Source organism: Tursiops truncatus, chromosome 18 (genome assembly GCF_011762595.2).
Source record: "Tursiops truncatus isolate mTurTru1 chromosome 18, mTurTru1.mat.Y, whole genome shotgun sequence".
NCBI lineage: Eukaryota > Metazoa > Chordata > Mammalia > Artiodactyla > Delphinidae > Tursiops > Tursiops truncatus.
This window is the reverse complement of record NC_047051.1, coordinates 11105547-11128331: the sequence shown is the minus strand read 5'-3', so window position 1 is coordinate 11128331 and position 22785 is coordinate 11105547. Positions and strand designations below refer to the sequence as shown.

At 34.5% G+C, this 22785-nt stretch overlaps 1 protein-coding gene across 7 annotated transcripts in view; it reads right to left on the bottom strand.

Moving 5' to 3' along the window:
* The window catches only part of NBEA (neurobeachin), a 623898-nt gene that overhangs the window by 440252 nt on the left and 160861 nt on the right, over window positions 1–22785 (bottom strand). For all 7 annotated transcript variants that reach the window (XM_033843595.2, XM_073795053.1, XM_019936759.3 and 4 more), the window contains one exon: window positions 2897–3005. In XM_033843595.2, the coding sequence (XP_033699486.1) occupies window positions 2897–3005 (109 nt within the window). The remainder of the gene's footprint in view (window positions 1–2896; window positions 3006–22785) is intronic.

Genomic DNA, 22785 nt, shown 5'->3' with positions numbered 1-22785 from the left:
CATCCACCATCCTGTCACTGATATTACAATTTGATTTGTTAGTAGTAGTAAACCATCTGTTGAAGTCCTTTTCTACTTTTTTGTGGAATCAACAGTGCTAAACAATCATACCGCAACCATGTTTCTTTTTTGACCTTTTGTACACTTAACTTTTCTTTTTAGAGTATCATACTTAACTCAGGGCCCTTCATTCCAATGAACCATGATTATTTTTCTACTTTGAAAGCCTACATTATTGCCAAATTGGTCAGATGGAGGCCCTGAAAGTTAGTTCCTTCATTATTTCCAAATCTCTGCAACATCCAATATCCAACATCCAGTATCAGAAGATCCTGACTTTCTCCACCTAAGTTTTGGAATCAGAGATAAAATCCAGACACTAAGAGAGTGCCGATGAATACAGATGGTAGTACAGATGCTGCTGCACTTGCTGTTGAGCCACTTTTCAGGAAAACGAGTAGAATTACATATGCATGTATATATACATGGGACATTTTATTTTAAGGTTACAAGCACATGATGATCTTTCCAATTCAACATATAATGTTATGTGGAACTTTTATTTTAATGTAAGGTTTCATTGACTACAAAGACTTTCTACTCTATTAACACTAATAAGTCAAAACAAGCAAGGGTCAGAAATTTGTGGAGGAAAGAGAATGATTAAAAAACATATACAGGCATTATTGACCAGAGCAATTAGTAGGTAAGAAAACCAAGGTAAAGATACAAGTTAAACCAAGAGGGAAGAGATATGGGGATATATGTATATGTATAACTGATTCACTTTGTTATAAAGCAGAAACTAACACACCATTGTAAAGCAATGATACTCCAATAAAAACGTTTAAAAAGAAAAAGATACAAGTTAATCAGTATTTGACACTAAGATTCAGAACCCTAATCTGATATTGCAGCAAAGTTTTGATTCAGAGGAGGACTTTAATACTGTCAACTGAAGGTAGATTCTGATACTTATTGCCTTATGTACATATACTATGAGAAATGTCTATTTTATGACCATTTATTAGTGGTATGACATAGAGCAAATTATTTAACCTGTGAGCCTCAGTTTGTCTGTTTAAAAAGGCAATAAAAATACCAGCTTCATAGAAATATTGTAAGGATTTGAGATAATGTATGTAAAGTACTTACCAAGGGGATTATGATAGGAAGTACTCAAAAAAGGCAGTTACTATTATTAGGGAAATATAATAATATCAGAATAAAGATGCTCTGCATACGATAGGCCTTTCTATTAGTGCTTATTCAGTTCTGTAGGCAAAATATTGGAGCAATACTAAAATATTACTATAATTTTAAAAAAGCAGCACTCTGGAGCATAAAGTTTACAAATCATGTAATTTGAAGAATGACTGACACAAAGTAGGAAAATTAAGCTTAGATGAAAAAGACAAAGTAGCCAAAAGTTTACAAATCATGTAATTTGAAGAATGACTGACACAAAGTAGGAAAATTAAGCTTAGATGAAAAAGACAAAGTAGCCTTATTTAAAGGGCAACAACTCTTAAATTTACTGATGAGAATATAAAACCAGAGGTAAAAAAATTATGCCCTGTAGGTCAAATCCAGCCTACCGTTTTGTAAGTACAGTTTTATTAGACAGCCACACTCATCTGATTCATATTTTCTATGGCTACTTCTGAGCCACAACTGCAGAGCTGAGTAGTTGCAACAGAGGGCGTATATAGCTTGCTACTATAAACTGAATGTTTGTTGTGCCCCCAAAATTCATATGTTGAAACTTACATTTGCTATGGCTTTTAGCACAACTAGAGTCTCCTTGTATTAAGAGTCACAATGTTTTGCTATCTACATCTATAACAAAATAACCCATGCTCCACTATATGTTAAAGTGTGAGATGTGAAGTCCACTTTTCTCTTGTTTTGACATGATGGATATACACTGTTATTAAAAAAAATATATTAGGTTGGGCAATACAGGTGGTACGTGAAACACTGTCCAGTTACTGCATTGTACCGAGCTCAATGTAAAGATGACAAACGTTCTCTGTTGCAAGTACTCAACTCAGCTACTATAATGCAAAAGCAGCCATTGGCAATATGTAAGGGAATGAGCATGGCTATGTTCCTACAGAACTATTTATGGACACTGAAATCTAAATTTCATATAAGGCTTACATGTCATACATTATTTTTCTTTCGATTACTTTCAACCATTTAAAAACATAAAAACAATCCTTAGCTCAAGGCCCTACAAAGACAGGTGCTTATAGTTTGCTAATCTTTGCACTAAAGAAGTAGGACCTCTGAAAATTAGCTGCAGGAAAGTAAAATGAAGGTTAATATAAGAGAATATTCCTAATATTTTACTGGTATTTAAAATGAGGTAGTACACACATTTCACAGAAAATAATGAACCCAATTTGTATGGCCATCTGTTAGAAATAAAGAAAAGGATTTCTGAATTGAGATGATGGGATCTAAAGTTTCTCCAGATACCATTTTTACAAATAATTCTTACCTACATTTTATCCCAGTCTCAACTCTAGGTTAATGTTAGTAGTTGCTACATATCAGAGACAGAGAGAGGGAAAAGTGGGGAGGGTAAGGGGAGGGAAAGAATGAATAAATAATGCATAATGGGTGTGATTTATGTGAGAAAAACTGTGCAAAGCCCATCAGCCAACCCATACTCAAAGAAAATGCCTAGGCCCAACGTAAGAAGATTGGCAACTAAATGTACATGGATATGTTTTAAACAAAAATTTTAAAACATAAGTATGTGTTCATCTTTTTTTTTTTTTTTTTAAGGATTCCTGCCTTTTAGATTAACTGACCAACTGCTATTCCAATCACAGAGGGTTTCCACTGCATACATTTAAAATTAGCATCACACATTTTAAGTTTTTACCTCATAAAGTGTGTTGTACGTGGTGACAGTCACAGTGTTTGTATGCAACATCAGCCTCTCTCCAAGAAGAGTAAAAAGACTGTGGGTATGCATAATTTCAACTTTTCTCCTGGAGAAACAGGGGCAAAAAAAAAATCATACTAGGAAACACACTGGATTTTCTAATCACATGATGTTAGGATAAGCAGTAAAATCTATAAGCAGATACAGAATTACATAAGTAATGTTTACTAACTTCCATCTACTAAATCACAGTTTATAGCATAGCTGTCTTCTAAAATACCAAGACTACTATTTAAACACTTCTCAAAATGTCCGCGCAAACTAAAACATTAAGTGTACAAATTATAAAACAGTGTGTAAATGTTGACAGCTATAATTTTCAAATTTCTAATAGCTATTTAGGAGTTATTTTCTTAGGTTAAATTATTAGTTTCCCTTAACACAGAGACAACAGAATTTTCAAATCCTTTCTGTCCAAAGTCTATGAAATAATCTATGTAAAACTTTAATAACAAAAATTTGTAAGTATGGTTAAACTTGAATAGAAAGCAAAATAATTCGACAGAAGTAAAGGGAACTCATTACTGCTTGTATCTGTGGCTCATTTAACTGTTGACCCATTTAACTGCTCCCCTACCAAATCCATACTTAGAATAGAAAGCTCTATTAAAGTCCTCCTGGAACACTTAGCTCTAGCCCAGGGAATTACTACATGCCTTTCATTCATGTCACTTTCTTAGAAGTCAAGATCTGGAACTTCTTGGCCCCCAACGCTCAGTATTTCATTTCTTACCTTGATTTTCTATCGTTCCCTGTGTGGATTTGGCAACTATAACACAAACTGACTAGGTAATCACCAAACTTTTGTTCCTTTCTTCCTGAGCCCACAGCTATACTATAATTCCAGCCTCTCTTACAGCTATGTGTGGCCACTGAGTTCTAGCCAATGGAACCCGAGAAGAAAAGTTGTGGATCATTTTTAGGCCTGGGCTACGGAAAAAACACTCATGTACTCTTCCATGCTCTTCCTCAAGGCAGCAACACAGGAGCCTTACGATGAAGACACAGAGGTACTAGATGAAAGAAGCAGCCTGGGTCTCTAAAGCACAGCTTGAAGAAAATCAACTGCTGAGGATACCCATTTGGATTTTAAGTGAATAAGAAAGAAACTACTAGTTTGGTAAGTTACTAAAACTTCACTGTTTGTTACAGGAGTTATTGCTACCTTAATTAATGCACAAATCAAATAATGAACCATTTATCTGGGCACCACTCACCTGGAAATCCTCTCTTCTAACATCAGCCTTCAAGCTTCACACTGCACAACAAAAGAGGCAGGACAGCTATTTCCCCTCACCCAATCCTCCTCAGCCCAGAGAAGGAAACAGCAATTACCTAAATCCAAAAGGAAGCTGGGGCAAGTGTCTAATGGCTGTGTTTGTAAAACACTTAAGACTGGGAAAAGTCAAATGGTCATTAAAAAACAAAAAATAACAGGACAGATGGATATTTTGGGATTATGAAGGGGAAGGCTTTAGTCTCTTCCAACTCAAGCCACACCTAAGGAAAGGAAGCCTGACACTTTCATTTGCTCCCAATCAAGAAAAACAAATGCCAATGTATATCTCTTGATACATCTCTTTGATACACAGAGCTGGTAAAAGTCATTTAAATTAGGCTATCTGGAATTTAGAGTAATTTCTTAACTGGGACACCATAATTTCAACTACTAAAGAAATTCATGCTCTCTTGACTACCTCCTCCAAAGTAAATGTTTACAGAGCAGCTTAATTCTACCTCTTAGGGGGACTTGAAGAATACTGCACATACCAGGAAAAAGATGAGTCAGCTTCCTCTTGCAGTTTTCTTTGAAACAATGCTCACCAATAAATGCTGTCTCACAGCAATCAAGAGATAGCCAAAAGTGGCATCCATCATTTCAGGCATAAAATGGGCATGCTGGCCCTGTACATCACATGATTTTGTTTCCCAGAGGACCTCTAATGAAAGACCCAGCTCTACGCATTCAGTTCAGAAAGGCTTCACGAGGGTATGTATTTGAGAAACTAACAACTTGAACCTGTTTAACTTTAAGACCTAAATAGACTTCAGACTTTAGTGCCTAGCTGCTTTACCTTTTCAGTTTTATAGGATTTCTGCCCACTTGGATTGAGTGCAATCTATTTTTTTAAAAGCGTAACCTTTTAATCTCATACAAATTACACATTTATTAGCTTACTAACCATTCCATTAAAAACACACCCCAATTTCCTTCTTCACAAAACAAGTATTTTGGGGGGGGATGACCAAAAAATACTTCTTGTAACAAATTCAGAGAATATGTTGGAACAGGACACAGTAAAAAAAAGAAAACCCATAATTCTATAACCCAGAGATAATCATTATAAATATCAGTTGATGTTCTTTCAGACTAATTACGTTGCACATAAGTATATGATAGACAGATATAGATGATATCAATACAATGGAAATAATTCTACATAAGATAATTTGTAGCTTGTCACCTGTAAAACAACATATTGTGTCTTAAAATTTCAGCTATTAAATATAGTTTATAACTAGAATGTAGCAAAATTTATCCATTCACTACTGTTGGCCGTTTACGTTATGTTCAAATTTTTTTCTACCATAAACAAAACTTTGTCCTTTTACATAAATCCTTCGGCATGATCATTTCCTTAGGATAAATTCTTGTAATGAAAATTATAAGGTTAAAACATTTAAGTTTAATTTTATTTTATGAGACTTTGAAGTTTGTGACCTCCAAATATATGTACATTCATACTCCAACATCAAGGTACAAATTACCAGCAGTTTCACCAATCCTATGTATTATAATAATAATAAAACAGTCAAATGCAAAAATTAGGGCTTGGGGAGAAAAGATGAGAGAAGAAGCATGGTTTGGGGTAAGACTCCAATTCATAAATTAAACAGTTTTTTGCTGCTAATTATTGAATAATTCACATTTTAATAATGTTCCTCATATCTAAACATACATACATTAGCATGTGTACCTGGGGTTTCTATTCACCTCTTTTTTTGCTCATTCCTTAGTATAAGGTCTACTAGTCTTATCACAATACACACTCATTATACTTATTTTTTAATCTTTCACTGACTTTTTACTTGTTTGTTCACCTGAGTTAGCTTTACAACAATTTTTGAAATTTTTTAAAGAAAACTTGGAATTTTTATCAAAACTGCATTAGGTTTATAAGTTCAGTTCATTACAAATCTAATTGAGTCTTTCAATTAAGCTACGTGGTATAGCTCTTCCTTACTGCAGCTATTAAATTTTTTCATGATTTTCAGGAAATACATTAAAATATTATTTACATTTTCAATTTCCTTTCTAATAAGCTGAAAGTAAGATCATTTTAGGCTACTATTCTATATATTATTCTATAGTTAAGAATCATTAGTTATTCTAACAATAGACACTATTATACTTTTCAAACTCCTTTAATCTATCAGGAGAACTGTAAAAGTTTTTGAGGTTTTAACCTAAATTTCTTCAGCCTTTTACTTTGAGGTTAAGAATGGATAAGCTATGGGAACTCAATAATACGTGCATCTGTCGGTGTTTATGAGAAATTGTATCAAAACACAACTATGAACTAAAGGACCATAGCATGGTTCTGTTGAAATATCAGATAGTGATTACTAGTGAAGCAAAACAGGATTATGTTCTGTGCACCTGTACTTTTACCTTGTTTGTTAGTGATCTTACTCTTCCCATCTTTTATTTGATGCAAGAAGTAGTATGTATATGTATAGAGAACCCAAAAAATAAGTATTTAAAACTATTTGTAGCAAAATGATGTTATTACCAAGGACTAGAAGTGAACATCTTGTATGTTGTCATAACATATTTTCTTATAATTACTATAATCTGGCCTATACTTCTGAAGACCCCTCTTCATTCCCAAATTTTTCCATTTTATATTACAAGATATGAAAAAGTTTTATCCATTTTATTGATTCCTTCAATAAAATCACTCTTGTAGTCAGTGATCCCTTCAACAGTTTTTGTTTTATTTTCTTTCTTGATGCTAGTCTTCATCTTTATTAATTTGTACTTCCTAGCTTACTCTGCTGTCCTTTAATCAATGCTGCAATATGAGTTTACATTCCTATCATTATCTTTATTCTTCAATATTGGACGTATTTACTTCTGAGTATGTTTTTGCTATGATGAATAGATAATTTTAAGGAACTTATTTTCATTTTATTATCTTCTCTTCACTAGCAGGTTTTTGGGAACGTTTCTTAATTTCTAAATAGTTGAATTTTTTTTTTTTGCTCAATTTTTTTTAAATTTCTAATTTTATTACCTTACAGTCAGAAAATGGTGCCAGTAAAATCTCTACTGTGTCCACATTGTTTACTTTATGGTCAAGGACATGATTTTTTATTTTAGTAAATATCCTATAGCCATAAAGTATATTTTCAAAGCATATAAGACTGAACATATATCTACTGAGTCAAGTTTCATGAATATATACTCAATTTCTCTATATCTTTATATGTTATCTATTCAATTGGCCCCATTCTGAAGGAGAAATACTGTCTAGACTATTGTTTCTTATCAATTACTTATAGCATCTCTAAAGGTTTTCCTTACATATTTGAATGCAACATTTGATGCTTTGAGGCTTATGACCATAACATCATCTACTTAAACTGTGCCTTTCATCAATGTATAATGTCTTCTAATGTTTTGTTTTGAACTTTTGTTTTGAACTTCAAGTTCAACTGATTCTATTTTGTGCTTTCAGATCACATCTGATTTCTATAATGCCAACGAAGTTCTGAATTCTTTTTCTGTTATCCCTTTCCTTACCCATTTATTTTTTAACATCTGATTTTTTAAAAAGAAAGGAAATCATATAATAAATACTCATGTAGCCACCATTACTACAACTTAAGAAATAAAGTATTAAAAATAAGCACTTCTAGGTACCTGTCCATGAACCCATCCTTTTCATCACTATGTTTTGGGGTAAATGATATCATGAATTTGCTTTTATATAGCCATGCATGTCTTTATACTTTTATTAGATATGTACCTATTCCTAAGCTATTTATTATTTTATTTTTTCATATTTTTGAAGTTTAGATAAATGATATCACTACTATACATCCTTCTACAACTTGCTTTATTGCTTCATGTTAGGTTTATGAAAGTTAACTTTTGTTAATTTTCAAAGCTGAATATATCTAATTGTATGAATATACCTAAATTCATTTCTGTTATCCTACTGATATCCTACTGATATTCTTTTATGTTGTTTCCAACTTTTCATTATTACCAATGATGTTACACTGAACATTTGTGCACATACATGAATGTCTCCATGTCACAGAGACAATTAATAATTAGTCATAGAGTAGCTTCATCTTTTTGAAAATTGTCAAATTGTTCCCCAATGTGATTGTAACAATTATACAACTCCACCAGTGATCTGAAAGTCTCTTATGCATATCTTTGCCAACACCTGATACTGTCAAAAATTTTAAACCTTATCACCCTAGTGGGTATTAAAGGTAACTTTTAAATTTTGTACTTTTGATTGCTACCAAAGTCGAGTATCTTTCCATGTGCTTATTAGCCAAATCAAGTTTGCTCTTCAGTGAACTGTTTATATTCTTCATTCTCCTAATGGTTTTTCTTTTTCTTATTCGTTTGCATGATTTTTCATAGGGTCAGGATACAAACCCACTGTATTACAAATAAACTGCAAATATCATCTTTCACTTTGTGGCTCGTCTTTTCACTTTTTATGGTTTTAAAACATATTATATTTTAATGATCACATTTACCAACTTTTTCCTAGATGATTTATGTATGTTTACTTAGTAGTTTACAAACCCTTCCTTAATCCAAGGCAATAACACTATTATTCTACATTTGCTAAGAGCTTTAAATTTTGCTTTGCAAGTTTTTATTAGCTTTATTGAGGTATAATATACACACCATAAAATCTACAAATTTTATAAGTGTACAAGCCAGTGCTTTCTTAAAGACCTTATAGAGTCATGCAATCATCACTACTATCCAGTTTTAGAACATCTTCATCACCCTAAAAAGTTCCCTTGTGCCCACCTGCAGGCAATCCCCACTTCCATCACTAGCCCCATGTGACCACCAACCTGCATTCTGGATATTTCATATAAATGGAATCATACAATATATAGTCTTTTGCATCTGGCTTTTTTCATTTAGCATAATGTTTTTAGGAACTCATTCATGTCATAGTATGCATCAGTAATTCATTTCCTTTCAATTGTGCAATAGTATTCCGTCGTATGGGCATATGATATGTCATTTATTTATTCACCAATTGGTGGAATTTGCGATAGTCTCCAGTTTTTGCCTATTATGAATAACGGTACCAAGAACATTCATGCACAAGTCTAGATGTGAACATATGATGTCATCTTTCCTGAGCAGACACCTAAATATAGAAATATCTGGTTGTATAATAAGTGCTACATTTTTTAAGAAATTAGAAAACCCTCTTGGAACGCGGCTGGAGAATCTTACATTCCCATCAGCAATGCATTAGGATTCAATAAATTGTTATGTGTTGTGGTTTTGCTTTTATTCAAATCAAATTATTTTCTATCTTTCTTTGTGATTTCTTTTTAGAGCCAGGAGTTATTTAGAAGTGTGCTATTTACTCTATCTAGAAATTTCTCAAATCTCTTTTTTGTTGATTCCTAATTTAATTTTGTTGTAGTCAAAGAACACAGTTTGTTTGACCTCAATTCTTTTAGATTTACTGAAACTTGTTTTATGTACTACAGCCCAACCTATATTATATTCTGGAGAATGTTGCAAATGAAGCTTGAAAACAATTCTGCTGTCTTTAGGTACAGTGTCCTATAAATGTCATTATATTATTCAACATGATGTTGAACAGGAGTGGTGAAAACAGGTTTTGATTAATTGTTAGTTATGCAAAGAATTATTTCTAACATTTGACCACTAAATAGGTCTGTGTTAAGTTTTGGGTAGATATATGTTATCAGGTAAAATAAATCATTTTATATTCGTGGCTTCCTAAGAATTTTTATGATGAATGCGTAATTAATTTTACAAAAAGTTTTTTGTACCCATTATTATGATTATATAGCTATTCTGTTAATAAGTAGACCATATTAAAAGCTATCCTAATGTTAAAGTACTCTTACATTCAGCATAACATTTAGAATCTAGGGGAAAAAAGACAAAACATATTACTTCATTTACTGTAATATTTAGAGCTGTAAGTTGCCTCCAATACCACTTAGGCCAACTCTCAAAAGTATAAATATGCAAACATTTTAATATCTTTTGATTCTAAGTATTTTATTATCTGCACAATGATGTCATGTTATGGTTATTTAAAATATGTATATCCCCATTTTCTTAGTTTGATTTTTATCACTGGTTTCTTGTTTAATCACACTGTGGGTGAGAAATCATCTATATGATAATAATTTATTTAAATTTATGGAGTCAATTTTTATGGCCTCATTTGAATAGTTTTGTCTGTTCTTGAGAAGAACGTATATGCTAATCAAGCCAATGGATTTTTTTGGTTCAGATTTATACTTTGGGGCTTCCCTGGTGGCACAGTGGTTGAGAGTCCGCCTGCCGATGCAGGGGACGCGGGTTCGTGCCCCGGTCCGGGAAGATCCCACATGCCGCAGAGCGGCTGGGCCCGTGAGCCATGGCCGCTGAGCCTGCGCGTCCGGAGCCTGTGCTCCGCAACAGGAGAGGCCACAGCAGTGGGAGGCCCACGTACCACAACAACAACAACAACAACAACAACAACAACAAATATATATATATATATACACATATATATATATTTTGTTTGTGATGGCTCTTTTAAAAACAATACGTTAAAACCTGTAAACTGTTTTAATTTATCTTTCAAATCTCAGTTTTGCTTTCGATACCTCATCTATGCTGTTGAGCATATATAAATATGACATTGTTTTACCTTCCTGGTTGAATTATACCTTTTTCATTACATGATGCCCCTCTTTAGCTTCATTAAATTTTTTCCCTTAAAGTTTAGTTTGGTCTATTTAAATATTGGTCTGCCAACTTTTTTTTTTTTTTTTGCGGTACGCAGGTCTCTCACTGTTGTGGCCTCTCCCGTAGCGGAGCACAGGCTCTGGACGCGCAGGCTCAGCGGCCATGGCTCATGGGCCCAGCCGCTCCGCGGCATGTGGGGTCCTCCCAGACCGGGTCACGAACCCGTGTCCCCTGCATCGGCAGGTGGACTGTCAACCACTGCGCCACCAGGGAAGCCCTGCCAGCTTTTATTATTCAGTTTTTAAAATATGTAATACTTTTACCTGGGTAAAAATTAATGATGACATAAAAAGATACAGAGAGGTTTCGAACCCAACTCATACCCTTTCCTCCTCATTCACACTGCCCCCTGCCCCAGTAACAAGTAAACTTTGTTTTAGTTTCTTATTTCCCTATCAGCTTCTCCCCCAACACATGCTTTTAAACAGATTTTATTTTTTAGAGTAGTTTTAGGTGCACAGCAAAATCGAGCAGAAAGTACAAAGATTACCCATATTCCCCTGGGTGGCCCCATGTATATGCCACGTATGTATGGCCTCTCCCCACTATCAACACCCTCCAACAGAGAGGTACATTTGTTACAACTACCTATCAGCTGCACTCCTCCCCAGTTTTATTGAGATGTAATTGATATATAACAACATAGCATTAGTTTAAGATGCACAACATAATGCTTTGATACATGTATATACTGCAAATAATTACCACAAGTTTAGTTAACGCCATCACCTTACACAGTTGCAAAATTTTTTTTCTTGTGATGAAAACGTTTAAAATCTATTCTCTTAGCAACTCTTAAATACTATATAATATAGTATTGTTAACTATAGTCACCATGCTGTACACTTCAGCTCCAGACCTCATTTATCTTACAACTGGAAGCTTGTATCATTTGACCACATCCACTCATTTCTCCCAGTCTCTACCCTGCAGATTATGGGAAACCCCCATCTTTTCTCTGTTTCTATGAGTTTGGTTTCTACAGATTCCGCACATAAGTGAGATGATATAGTATTTGTCTTTGTCTGATTTATTTCATTTAGTATAGAGCCCTCAAGGTCCATCTAAGTTGTGGCATATGACAGGATTGCCTTCTTTGTTATGACTGGATATTATTCCATTTTATATATAGAAACAGAGAAAACTACAATCTAAGTATCTACATTTTCTTTATCCATTCATCTGTCAATGAACAATTAGGTTGTTTCCATGTCCTGGCTATTTGTAAATAATGCTGTAATGAACATGGGGGTACAGAAATCTCTTTGAGATAGTGATTTCAATTCCTTCGGATATAGTCCCAGAAGTGACAATGTTGGATTATATGGTAGTTCTATTTTTAATTTTTTGAGGACTCTCCATAGTGTTTTCCATAGTGGGTGCACCAATTTATATTCATACCAACAATGAGCATGGATTCCCTTTTCTTTATATCCTCACTGTTATCTCTTTTCTTTTTGATAACAGCCAATCTAACAGGTATGAGGTGATATCTCATTGTAGCTTAGACTTGCATTAGTTATGCTGAGCATGTTTTCCTGTACCTGTTGTATGTCTTCCTTGGAAAAATGTCTATTCAGATCCTCTGCCCATTTTTTAATTGGATTGCTTGTTTGCTACTAAGTTGTATGAAGTCTTTATATATTTTATATATTAATAGCTTATCAGAGAAATGATTTGCAAATATTTTCTCCCATTCAGTAGGTTGCTTTTTCATACTGTTGACTTTCCTTTGCTGTGCAGAAACTTTTTAGATTGATATAATCACTTGTTTATTTTTGCTTTTGTTGTCAAATCCAAAATATCATTGCCAAGAATGATGTCAAGGAGCTTACCCCCTGTTTTCAGGTGCTATGTTCAAGTCTTCAATCCATTTTGAGTTAATTTTCATCTAATATGTAAGCTAGAGTTCCAGTTTCCTTCTTTTGCATGTGGCTGTCCAGTTTTCCCAACATCATTTATTGAAGAGATTATTCTTCCTCACTGTATATCTTGGCTCCTTTGTCATAAAGTACTGGCCATATATGTGTGGGTGTACTTCTGGGCTATTTTATTCCATTGATTTATATGTCCGTTTGTATGCTAAGACCACACTGTTTTGAATACTGTAAATTTGGATCATAATCTAAAATCAGGAAGTGTGACGTCTCCAGCTTTGTTCTTTCTCAAGATTGCTTTGGCTATTCAGGGTCTTTTGTGGTTCCATACAAATTTTAGAATTATTTGTTCTATTTCTGTGAAAAATGCCATTGGCATTTTGATAGCAATTGCATTAAATATGTAGATCACTTTGGATAGTATGGACATTTTAACAATATTGTTTCTTCCTATCCATGAGCATGTATATCTTTTCATTTGTTTGTGTCTTCTTCATTTTTTTTCACCAATGTCTTACAGTTTTCAGTATAAAGATCTTTCAACCCCCTTGGTTAAATTTATTCCTAGGTATTGATATTTTATTCTATGAAATCTTTCATTCTTTCTCTATATCCTTAGCCTTCTTTCCTATTTATCATCTTTGTCTCTTGGTGATGCTTTTACATAGTTTCTTCATTTCTTCTAGTTCACCAATTCTTTCTTAATTTCTGTATAAACTGTTTAACATGCCCATGGAGCTGTTAATTTTAGTTAGTGCCTTTTCATGTCCAGAAGTTACTTCTGATTATCTGTTTAAAAGCTGAATGGTTAGTTTCAATATGATCTTGTTTCTTAAGAATTATAACTTCTATTATGTTTGATCTTCATTTTTGACATATGAGAATCTCCCTTACTTTTGTGTACACAGCTATACATCTGAACGGAATTTTGCTATATTTTACCCAACATTTCTAAGTTCTTAGTAGTATAAAGTGTTTCAGGATATCTTGTTTTACCCATTGTTTTTCTTCTCCAATTATTCTTATTAGTCACATGTTAAGTCTCCTATGCCTTTATATAGTTTCTCATTTTATGTTTTTGGTCCATGCTTTGAGATCTTCCAGTTCACTAATTTGGGTGAATAGGGAAAAATAATGATATAAAGAGGCAGAATGTCACCTTTGGTGCTCTACTTGAATCTCAGATGCACTTTTTAAAGGTAAAATTCAAAGGTTCCATGATAGCTTCCACACTAGTTCTATTTCATTGAGTACGTAATTTGATGATTCTTATCTCCTGTCGCTGGTTGCTATGCCCCTTACTCTGAGTTGTTATCTTCCATTTTCACACTGTTGCACTTAAATCTCCCTACTATGAATTTTAAATGATGAGATCCCTGCAGGTGTTGTAAGGCAAAGATCCCTCTAAGCACACTGATCTGTAGTACAAAACTTAGCATGCTGTAAGTCCTGAAGCCTACATCCTAGCACTCCAATATCCTTACACTCCCACAACTTCAGGACAGGGAAAATTCATCCCATCAATTCAGGTACCTCTTGGCATTCTGGTGGTAACTTAAATAGAAGCCAATGTTAATATTCCTTGGAAGACAGAGACAGAGGAGAGGAGACAGAATGGGAGGCAGAGATATCTGAGATCAAAACATCTCTTAAAATTTGCTGCTTTTTAGTCTTTACCTTAGGCTGCTAACATAATTCTTCACCTGTTTGTCATTCCCACGGGAGAGAAAAAATCCCTCACGAGTTGCCATTTTTCTCTACTGGTACCCCAACAGAACATCAAGACTCATTTGTACACACAAGAGCCAACATTTTGGCAGAAGAGAGCCAAATAGCTTGGCGTTGAGAGTAGATGAGGAGGAAGCTTTCTTTTTGAACTGCTATATCCCCAGAATCCACACCACTACTTTTAACTAACAAACAACTGGCTCTGCCAGATAAACTGGACTAACTTCAGCTAGTCCAAAAACGAAAGACACTATTAGGTTAAACAACTGTCAACATGTAACAGGCCTGTAACAAACAACTAATAGCATGTTTATTCATGTAACTACCAACAGTGCTTTTTAAATTTATTTATTTATTTATTTATATTTGGCTGCATTGAGTCTCTGTTGGTGCACGCAGGTTTTCTCTAGTTGCAGCGAGCAGGGGCTACTCTTCATCACTGTGGGCGGGCTTCTCATTGTGGTCGCTTCTCTTGTTGCGAAGCACGGGCTCTAGGTGTGCAGGCTTCAGTAGTTGTGGCACGTGGGCTCAGTAGTTGTGGCTCATGGATTCTAGAGTGCAGGCTCATTAGTTGTGGCACACCGGCTTAGTTGCTCCACCGCATATGGGATCTTCCCAGACCAGGGCTCGAACCTGTGTCCCCTGCACTGGCAGGCACTTAAGCACTGTGCCACCAGGGAAGCCCAACAGTGCCTCTTAGAGTGTGATTATCTCGGAGAATTCATCCAGAAGTTACGTTGTTCGAAGTTAAGACATTAAACAAACATACTTGGTTGAGAAATTTTTATTTCCACAGTAAACATTAAATAGTATGTGCTTTAAAATTTTTAGAAGCTAAAATTATTATAGCTTTAGTATGGTATAGCATTGGGCATTCTGATCATCTGTTTGAACCATTTGTTAGAATTCTGTCCTGCGAATAACTGTAATTAAGCCACCTCCATGAAGGAACAGTTTGGCCTTCTATTCAAGCATATATCAAAGGTAGGGTTTCTCAACTTTATATGTCTTTTTATTTTGGAAAATTTTAAGATTTACAGAAAAGTTGAAAAGATAGTACAGAGAGTTCCCATATATAATTCACCCAGCTTCCCCATATGTTAACATCTTCCCTAATCATGGTACATATGTCAAAACTAAGAATCAACATAAGTACAATATTATTAATTAAGCTACAGACTTTATTTAGATTTCACCATGACCTTTTTTTCTGTTCAGGATCCAATCCAGAATACCACTTTACATTTAGACTTCTCTGGTTTGTAGCAGTTTCCCATCCCTTGTTTTTCATGCCTTTTAACAGTTTTGAAGAGTATTGGTTAAGTATTTTGTAGACTGTCTCTCAATCTGGGGGTGTATGATGCTTTCTCACGATTAGACTGAGGTTATTTATGTTTTAGAAGAGTATCACAGAGACAAAGTGCCCTTCTCATCATATTACATCAGGGAATACATGAGATCAACATGACATATGACTGGTGATGTTAACCTTATTCAATAGTGAAAAAGAGTCAGGTTTTGCTATTCTTTGGAAGTTAGCCAGTAAGTCCATCCCTCACTCAAGGAGAGGGGATTTAAGTTCCATCTTCAGGAGGTGGGAATAGCTGCATATATTATTTAGAACAGACTTCTCAATATTTGTGATACATGTCAAGCCTATCTCCAGTTCAGCTGACAATTAAAGTGTATGGATTATCTCCCAACCTGTATCCTAGGTACTTACAGAAATTATAAACTCAGTGTTAGAAGAGACTATCCCACCCAGACTTCAGATTAGCTTCATCCATGAACCCAATTCAGATTCACTATCAAACGACTTCTCCATGCACAAATGAGATGCTGACTTTGGGTGATATCTCATGTTTCAACAGTTTTAAAGATGATTCTCTTAGATTTTGTTTTTTTTCCCAACAGAATAAAACATTTATTGTCTTCTGAAATGAAATGAAGCCTGTGATTTGGCTGCAATTCTGGAGGGCTTTCCTGGGCTCAAGGCATCCTCTCATTCCAGGACTCAGGCTAAAGCAGCAGCCTTTCTTTTCCATGCTGTTCTCATGGAAGAAGACAAGAATGAAAGAGGCCAAAGTAAAGGAAGTGAGCACATTCAAAGTCTCTGCTCACAAGTGGCAAATATAGTGTTTGTCCACATTCTAGTGACCCACTCCAGTCCTGTGTCCAGCATGTCAGTGGGGGAGCCTGGGAAACACTCCAAGTCAGGTGGCAAGGGCTGTTGATGAATGATCTTCATCACTTATTGTGTGGGAGGGAGCAGGTGGTGAGCGTGAATGGGAGCTAGGGCAGGACCACACGTGCAGACTCCTCTTTCAAGGAACTGGACATTTAAAAAAGTGGACCCCAGTGGTCCAGTGGTTAAGACTTCGCCTTCCAATGCAGCAGGGTGCGGGTTCAACCCCTGGTCAGGGAGATAAGATCCCACATGCCTTGCAGCCAAAAAAACCAAAACATGAAACAGAAGCAATATTGTAACAAATTCAATAAAGACTTTAAAAATGGTCCACATCAAAATAAAATAAAATAAAGAAGTGGAGATGTGGTTAGTTGTGAGGGTGAACCGTAGATCAAGTTTGAAGTTTTTTAATGGAGGAGGCGTTTCTGCATAGAAGTGGAAGACACAGAGAGAATATGGTAAAATAACTTAATTCTTTTAGCCTACATTCTTTGAGAAGTTACTTGGTGTGGCCATTTTACATTTGTCATCTTATCAGTGTTCAACAGCTTCATGAGGCAGGTACTATTATTATTTTTGTTTTACCCACGAGGAGAGTGAGGCCGCTATTATATAACTTGCTTAGTCACAGAGTAAGTGGAGTTGTACTTCACCCTAGTAGATGGACTGTAGTCTTTTCTTATTACTTATTTACTACATAAAGATGGTAGAAACATGTTCTTCTCCTCCCCTTCTCCCGCCACATCCAAGAAATCCAATTCACATGTAGGTGGTACTTTGCATGTCCTGGGGTAGATGGCAAATGTTTGAGATCATTGAAAGGCACGGGGTGAGCTCATCCTGCTCACATGGACATTTTGCCCTCCTAACTGACCCCAGGTATGCTAAAAGTGTTGGGCAGCTTCACAATGAATGCACTGGGCTTTTGGTAAGGCTTTCTGCATCTCTGCTAGATGTGGTCAAAGTAACCAGAACTCCTGGCGACTGCATCCAGATGTTGCCTTTAGTCAGTCTTGGAGCTCATCAGCTCGTCCAGATGAACGTTTCCGTTCCACCAAGGAAAAGCGTATGTTGGCAGCCAGTGCCGCAGGGAGAAACAGGGAGGATCCCCAAAACGAACAGTTTGAGCAGCTGCTAGGAATGTCCCCCCAGATCCCCTCCCGGGGCCAGTGAGCCATGAGCAGTGGGCTCCTCGCAGCCATCCTGGCGCGACGTCGTGGCGGTGGCCTTCTCTTAGGTTTTTAGATATATAATCTACCTATAAACAATGACACCTATTTCCTGCTACTGACTGTGTGTTTTATTTGTTTCAAATCTTGAATAATAATTACTAGTAATGATTAGGTTATAGTAGAAACATCTGATTGCTATTTGAATACTGCTAGTGCTTCATTTTTATATTTGGTGTCAGCTATTTATGATACCTTATAATGAAGAAATATTCTACCTTTATCAAAACTGCACATTAAATTGTACCTCTTACATTTTTGTTAACTATTTAAATTAACATATAGCAATATACTGTGACCTCTTTACATCTATTACATCGTTTATCCTTAAAACTCAATAAAGGAAGCAGTATGATTTCACTCATTTACAGGGTTAAAAACTGAGACTCAGAGATGTTTCTAAACCACTCAGAAAACATGTGGCTAAGCTAGGATCCAAACCTAGGCAGCCCAACTTAAGCCGATGAACTACTTGTATTTTATCAACCAGTTATCTCTATTAACCATCAAGCTGTACATGCTTTAAGTGTTATTTTTTGACTACTAAATTTAACTTCATAGTCACATTGATAGGAATCATTTGAATTGTGTAGGTAAGTAGTGAAACTAACACTAAATTTCAGTGTTAGCCTTAGTCCTTTTGCTCCATCATTGCTCCAATAAATAACTCCTCATTTTAACTAATCGGTCATTGATTTTACTTAATCCAACTCCATTAATAATATAAATACTGAAAATTCTTCCAAGATTTTTTTTTTTTTTTTTCTCTTCATCACGGTGCGCGGGCCTCTCACTATTGTGGCCTCCCTTGTTGCGGAGCACAGGCTCCAGACACGCAGGCTCAGTAGTTGTGGCGCACGGGCTTAGTTGCTCTGTGGCATATGGGATCTTCCCGGACCAGGGCTCGAACCCGTGCCCCCTGCATTAGCAGGCGGATTCTCAACCGCTGCGCCACCAGGGAAGCCCCTCTTCCAAGATTTTAAAGGTGCTTTTTATATTTATAGTTTTTCAAACAAATTTTTGTTGAAAAACTGTTTCAATATGTAACATTCACATGATTAAAATATTTACATGATCTACATCCACCTTCGTTTCTACCAACTCCCCATTAGAAGCCACTGTTCTTGATTTCTTATTTCTTATGAATTCTACTAGACTTTCTCACTGCAAATATAAGTATTATATTCTCATATTCTCTTCTTTATACAAAATAGTGTCTAATACATACCCATCTATACTATTTTTATAATCTTTTAACAATATAGTTGTGATATCTGTACATATAGTTATCTCATTGGTTTTGTTTATAACTGCATAGTACTCTATTTAATAAATGAACTATAACTTATTTATTAACAAATCCTCTATTAATAGAAATTTAAGATTTCTTGTAACATTTACTATTATAAACAAAACAACAATGAATAACTCTGAACAGCCATCATTTCACATATGTGCAAGTGATGAACTACTGGGTTAAAAAGTATATGTATTCGTAATTTTGACAGACATTGATCAAAATTAATAAATTGCACTACACGTGGGGTTATACTAATTTACGCTCCAGTTAGCAATGTGTGAGATGCTTGCTGTTTCCACAACCTTGCTAACAGAGGTGGATGCTGAATTTTGATACTTGTATCCATCTAATCTGTGAAAAATGATGTCTTACTTTAGTTTTAGATTATATTTCCCTTATTACAAGTAGAAATCAGCTCTTTTCATATGTTTATGTGCCACGTGTAATTTCCCTCTACAAGCTGTTCATTTATATCCTTGCCTATTTTTCTACTGGGTTGTCTTATCAATTTCTAGGGAAAGCTATGAAAGTTATCATGTAAAATCCTTTTGATTTACTGTTTCTATATTAATTATGAAAATTATCATTTATTTTGTACATTCATATTTTTGCCCTTTCTTGAGTTGCTTAATGGTGATGTATCCATTTCTATCATGATTTTTAACAATCAGATTTTTAAATGATTGTCTTCTAAATCATTAATTCCTACTTTCCTATTTATTATTTCCATTTATTGTTATTCTTTAACTTTTACATTTTAATTCTTTTTTTCTCTATTTCTTTTCTATTGGTCTACAGCTATGATAATCCTCTAAGCACTTCTTTAGCTGTCTCCCACAGGTTTCTGAAGTTGTTTTCTAAAAATTCTGCAATTTTAGTGTCCATTTCTCTTTGATACAAAAATCGTTTAATAAATTTTAAATGTCTAGGTAGAAGAAACTTTGGTTTCTGATTTTGTTCCTATTTTCTAATTTTACTGCATGTTAACAAGAAAATCTTGCCTGTTTTGTCTCTATGTTTTGGAATTTTTCTTTGATGCCTACTACACCGTGTCAAATTTTCATGCATGTTCCATGAGCACTTGAAGTTATATTCTTTATCAATATGGTACCAACTTCAAGCTATATTAATCAGATTTACCTTATTATTTAGATTACTCTCTCTTTTGCCTTTTCATAGACTGGGGTGAATTAAAATTTGTTTTAATGTTTTAAATTATTAGTGATTATTTCTCCTGTAATTTGTTTCATGGAAGTTTCAACTTTTAATGTTATAAAGTATCTTTGTTTATATTGTTTACTGCTTTTTGGCTTGAATTCTAATTTGTCCAATATTAAGATCATGATTCCTGCTTTTTTTTCATGTGTATATATGTAGTATAGTTTTACTCATCCTTTTATTCTCAGTACTTTTACATTTATTTTATAGCAGATATGTTTGGTGTTAGATATGTCACATTTTGTTATGCTTCCTAAATTTTATGGATTTTTTTTAAAACTTCCATTACATGTATTGTTCTCAGTTTTAATCATACAGTTTTTTAATATTTTGTCAGCATTACAGTTTTAACTGCTTATCTTTGTAACTCTATGTGTTTAGGAAGTGTATTTCCCTACTCTGAGCAAGGAAAAAATCAGCATATTTACTCAAATTTTCCTCTCTCTTAAGCCATCCAATTTTATTCAGTAGGCCTGCATTTCTAATTTGTCAGCTTACATGGATATCCTCTGACTCTCTGAACTTTGTCTACTTGCCTCCTTTCCCTAGTCCTTTCTCAATTCATTATAATGGTAGCATTTCTACCTTATTAGGGCATACAAAAAGGGAATTCCAGTCTGTTACTCTAATTCAAACACTTGTCTTAGTCTTAGTTTTACTGTTAAATTAATTCAGTGTTCACCAGTAGTACTTGGCTGTAGTCTATCCAGTCAATCCTAATTGGCTGAACTTAATCCCCCAGCAATTTTCTCAAGAATTATTCTGAAAAACAGTTCCTTATATGGTTAAAAATTGTTTGGCGCCACCCTTTTTATTTAAAGGATACTTTGGCTTCTATTTCCTTCACTTGAGTATCTACATTTTCTATATTGAAAGTTGTCATAGAGAAGTCTAAGGCCAGACAATTTTTTTCCTTGAATTTGTACACTGCTGAAAAAAGAACTTTTTTTTTACTTATATTTAAATCCAACAGTATACTGACCATTTCAGGAAATTTTTTCCTGGTACACAAGTATGCCCTTTTAATACTGATGGCAAAATCTATATTAGGACCTCAATGAATTATAGCTTTAAATATTTGTTTAGTTACATTGTCTGCTTTTCTTATTTGGAAACTCCATTTATGCCATTTTTGGAATTTCTGTGCCTTCTGTATCAATCATTTTCTCTTTAATCCTTCTGAACACTCATATATTCATCCACACACATTATTTGCTTTGTTTTCATTTTTATCTTCTGTGTATCTTACTATGTTATCCACAGAGTTTCTCTTCCTTGAGTGTCTTCCAATTCCATTTTTGTGTGATCGTTTTTTCCACCAATTTTTTCCAAAATTTTCTTAGCTCATGATTCAACATTTCAGTGATATTCTACCAGTTCTTTCAACTTCTTGAAATTCTGTTTAGTAGCTGCCTTTTCTCAGAAGCAATTCATTTATTTCTTACTTTTTTAACTTATGGTAAAGTTTTTAATCAAACTTATTGTGTACTCCATAGCAGTATTTTCCAGTGACTGTTCTTCATGTACTGGTTAGTTTTGTTTATCTTTTCCACATTTCTATGTTTTAAAATGTGTTTTCTTGACAATTTTTAAGAAGTTGCATATAGGGTTAGAATCCTTTATTAATTATTCCCAGTCGATTTCCTTTACTTAACCAAAGTTAAATGAGTGATCATTATCTCTTCTTGTTAATGGTGCATATGCTCTCACTCGCAGTATTCTATCACCTAGTACACTTATAGTTCCTCAGATGCACATTACTCTTTTCTACAATCCTGGTTTTGTTGAACTTCTCTCTCTCTCTCTCTCTATATATATATATATATATACATATATATATATATATATATATATATATATATATATATATGTATAATATTTCTGTTCTCTCTTACTTAACCACTGATTTGGTACCAAAATGAAAATAATATCTACTCTTCTAGACTATTTAGCATGTTAGAGGTGTTTTACCTGAATGTTGTGCAGTTTTCATCAGTGTTACCGATAAACTCTTAGTAAATCAAAATACAAAAAAAATTAGCAATTCTAAAGTTCTGAGAGGAACCCCACCTATCATTACTAAACGGCAGTACTACTTTCCCGGGCTCATTTGTATAGAAAATGGATTTATACAAGACTATTCATGCACAGGACAACACAGTATGGAAAACATTCATTATATCAGCAGGTGATTTTTAAAAGCATCTAAATTCTGGACTTTGGGTGAAAA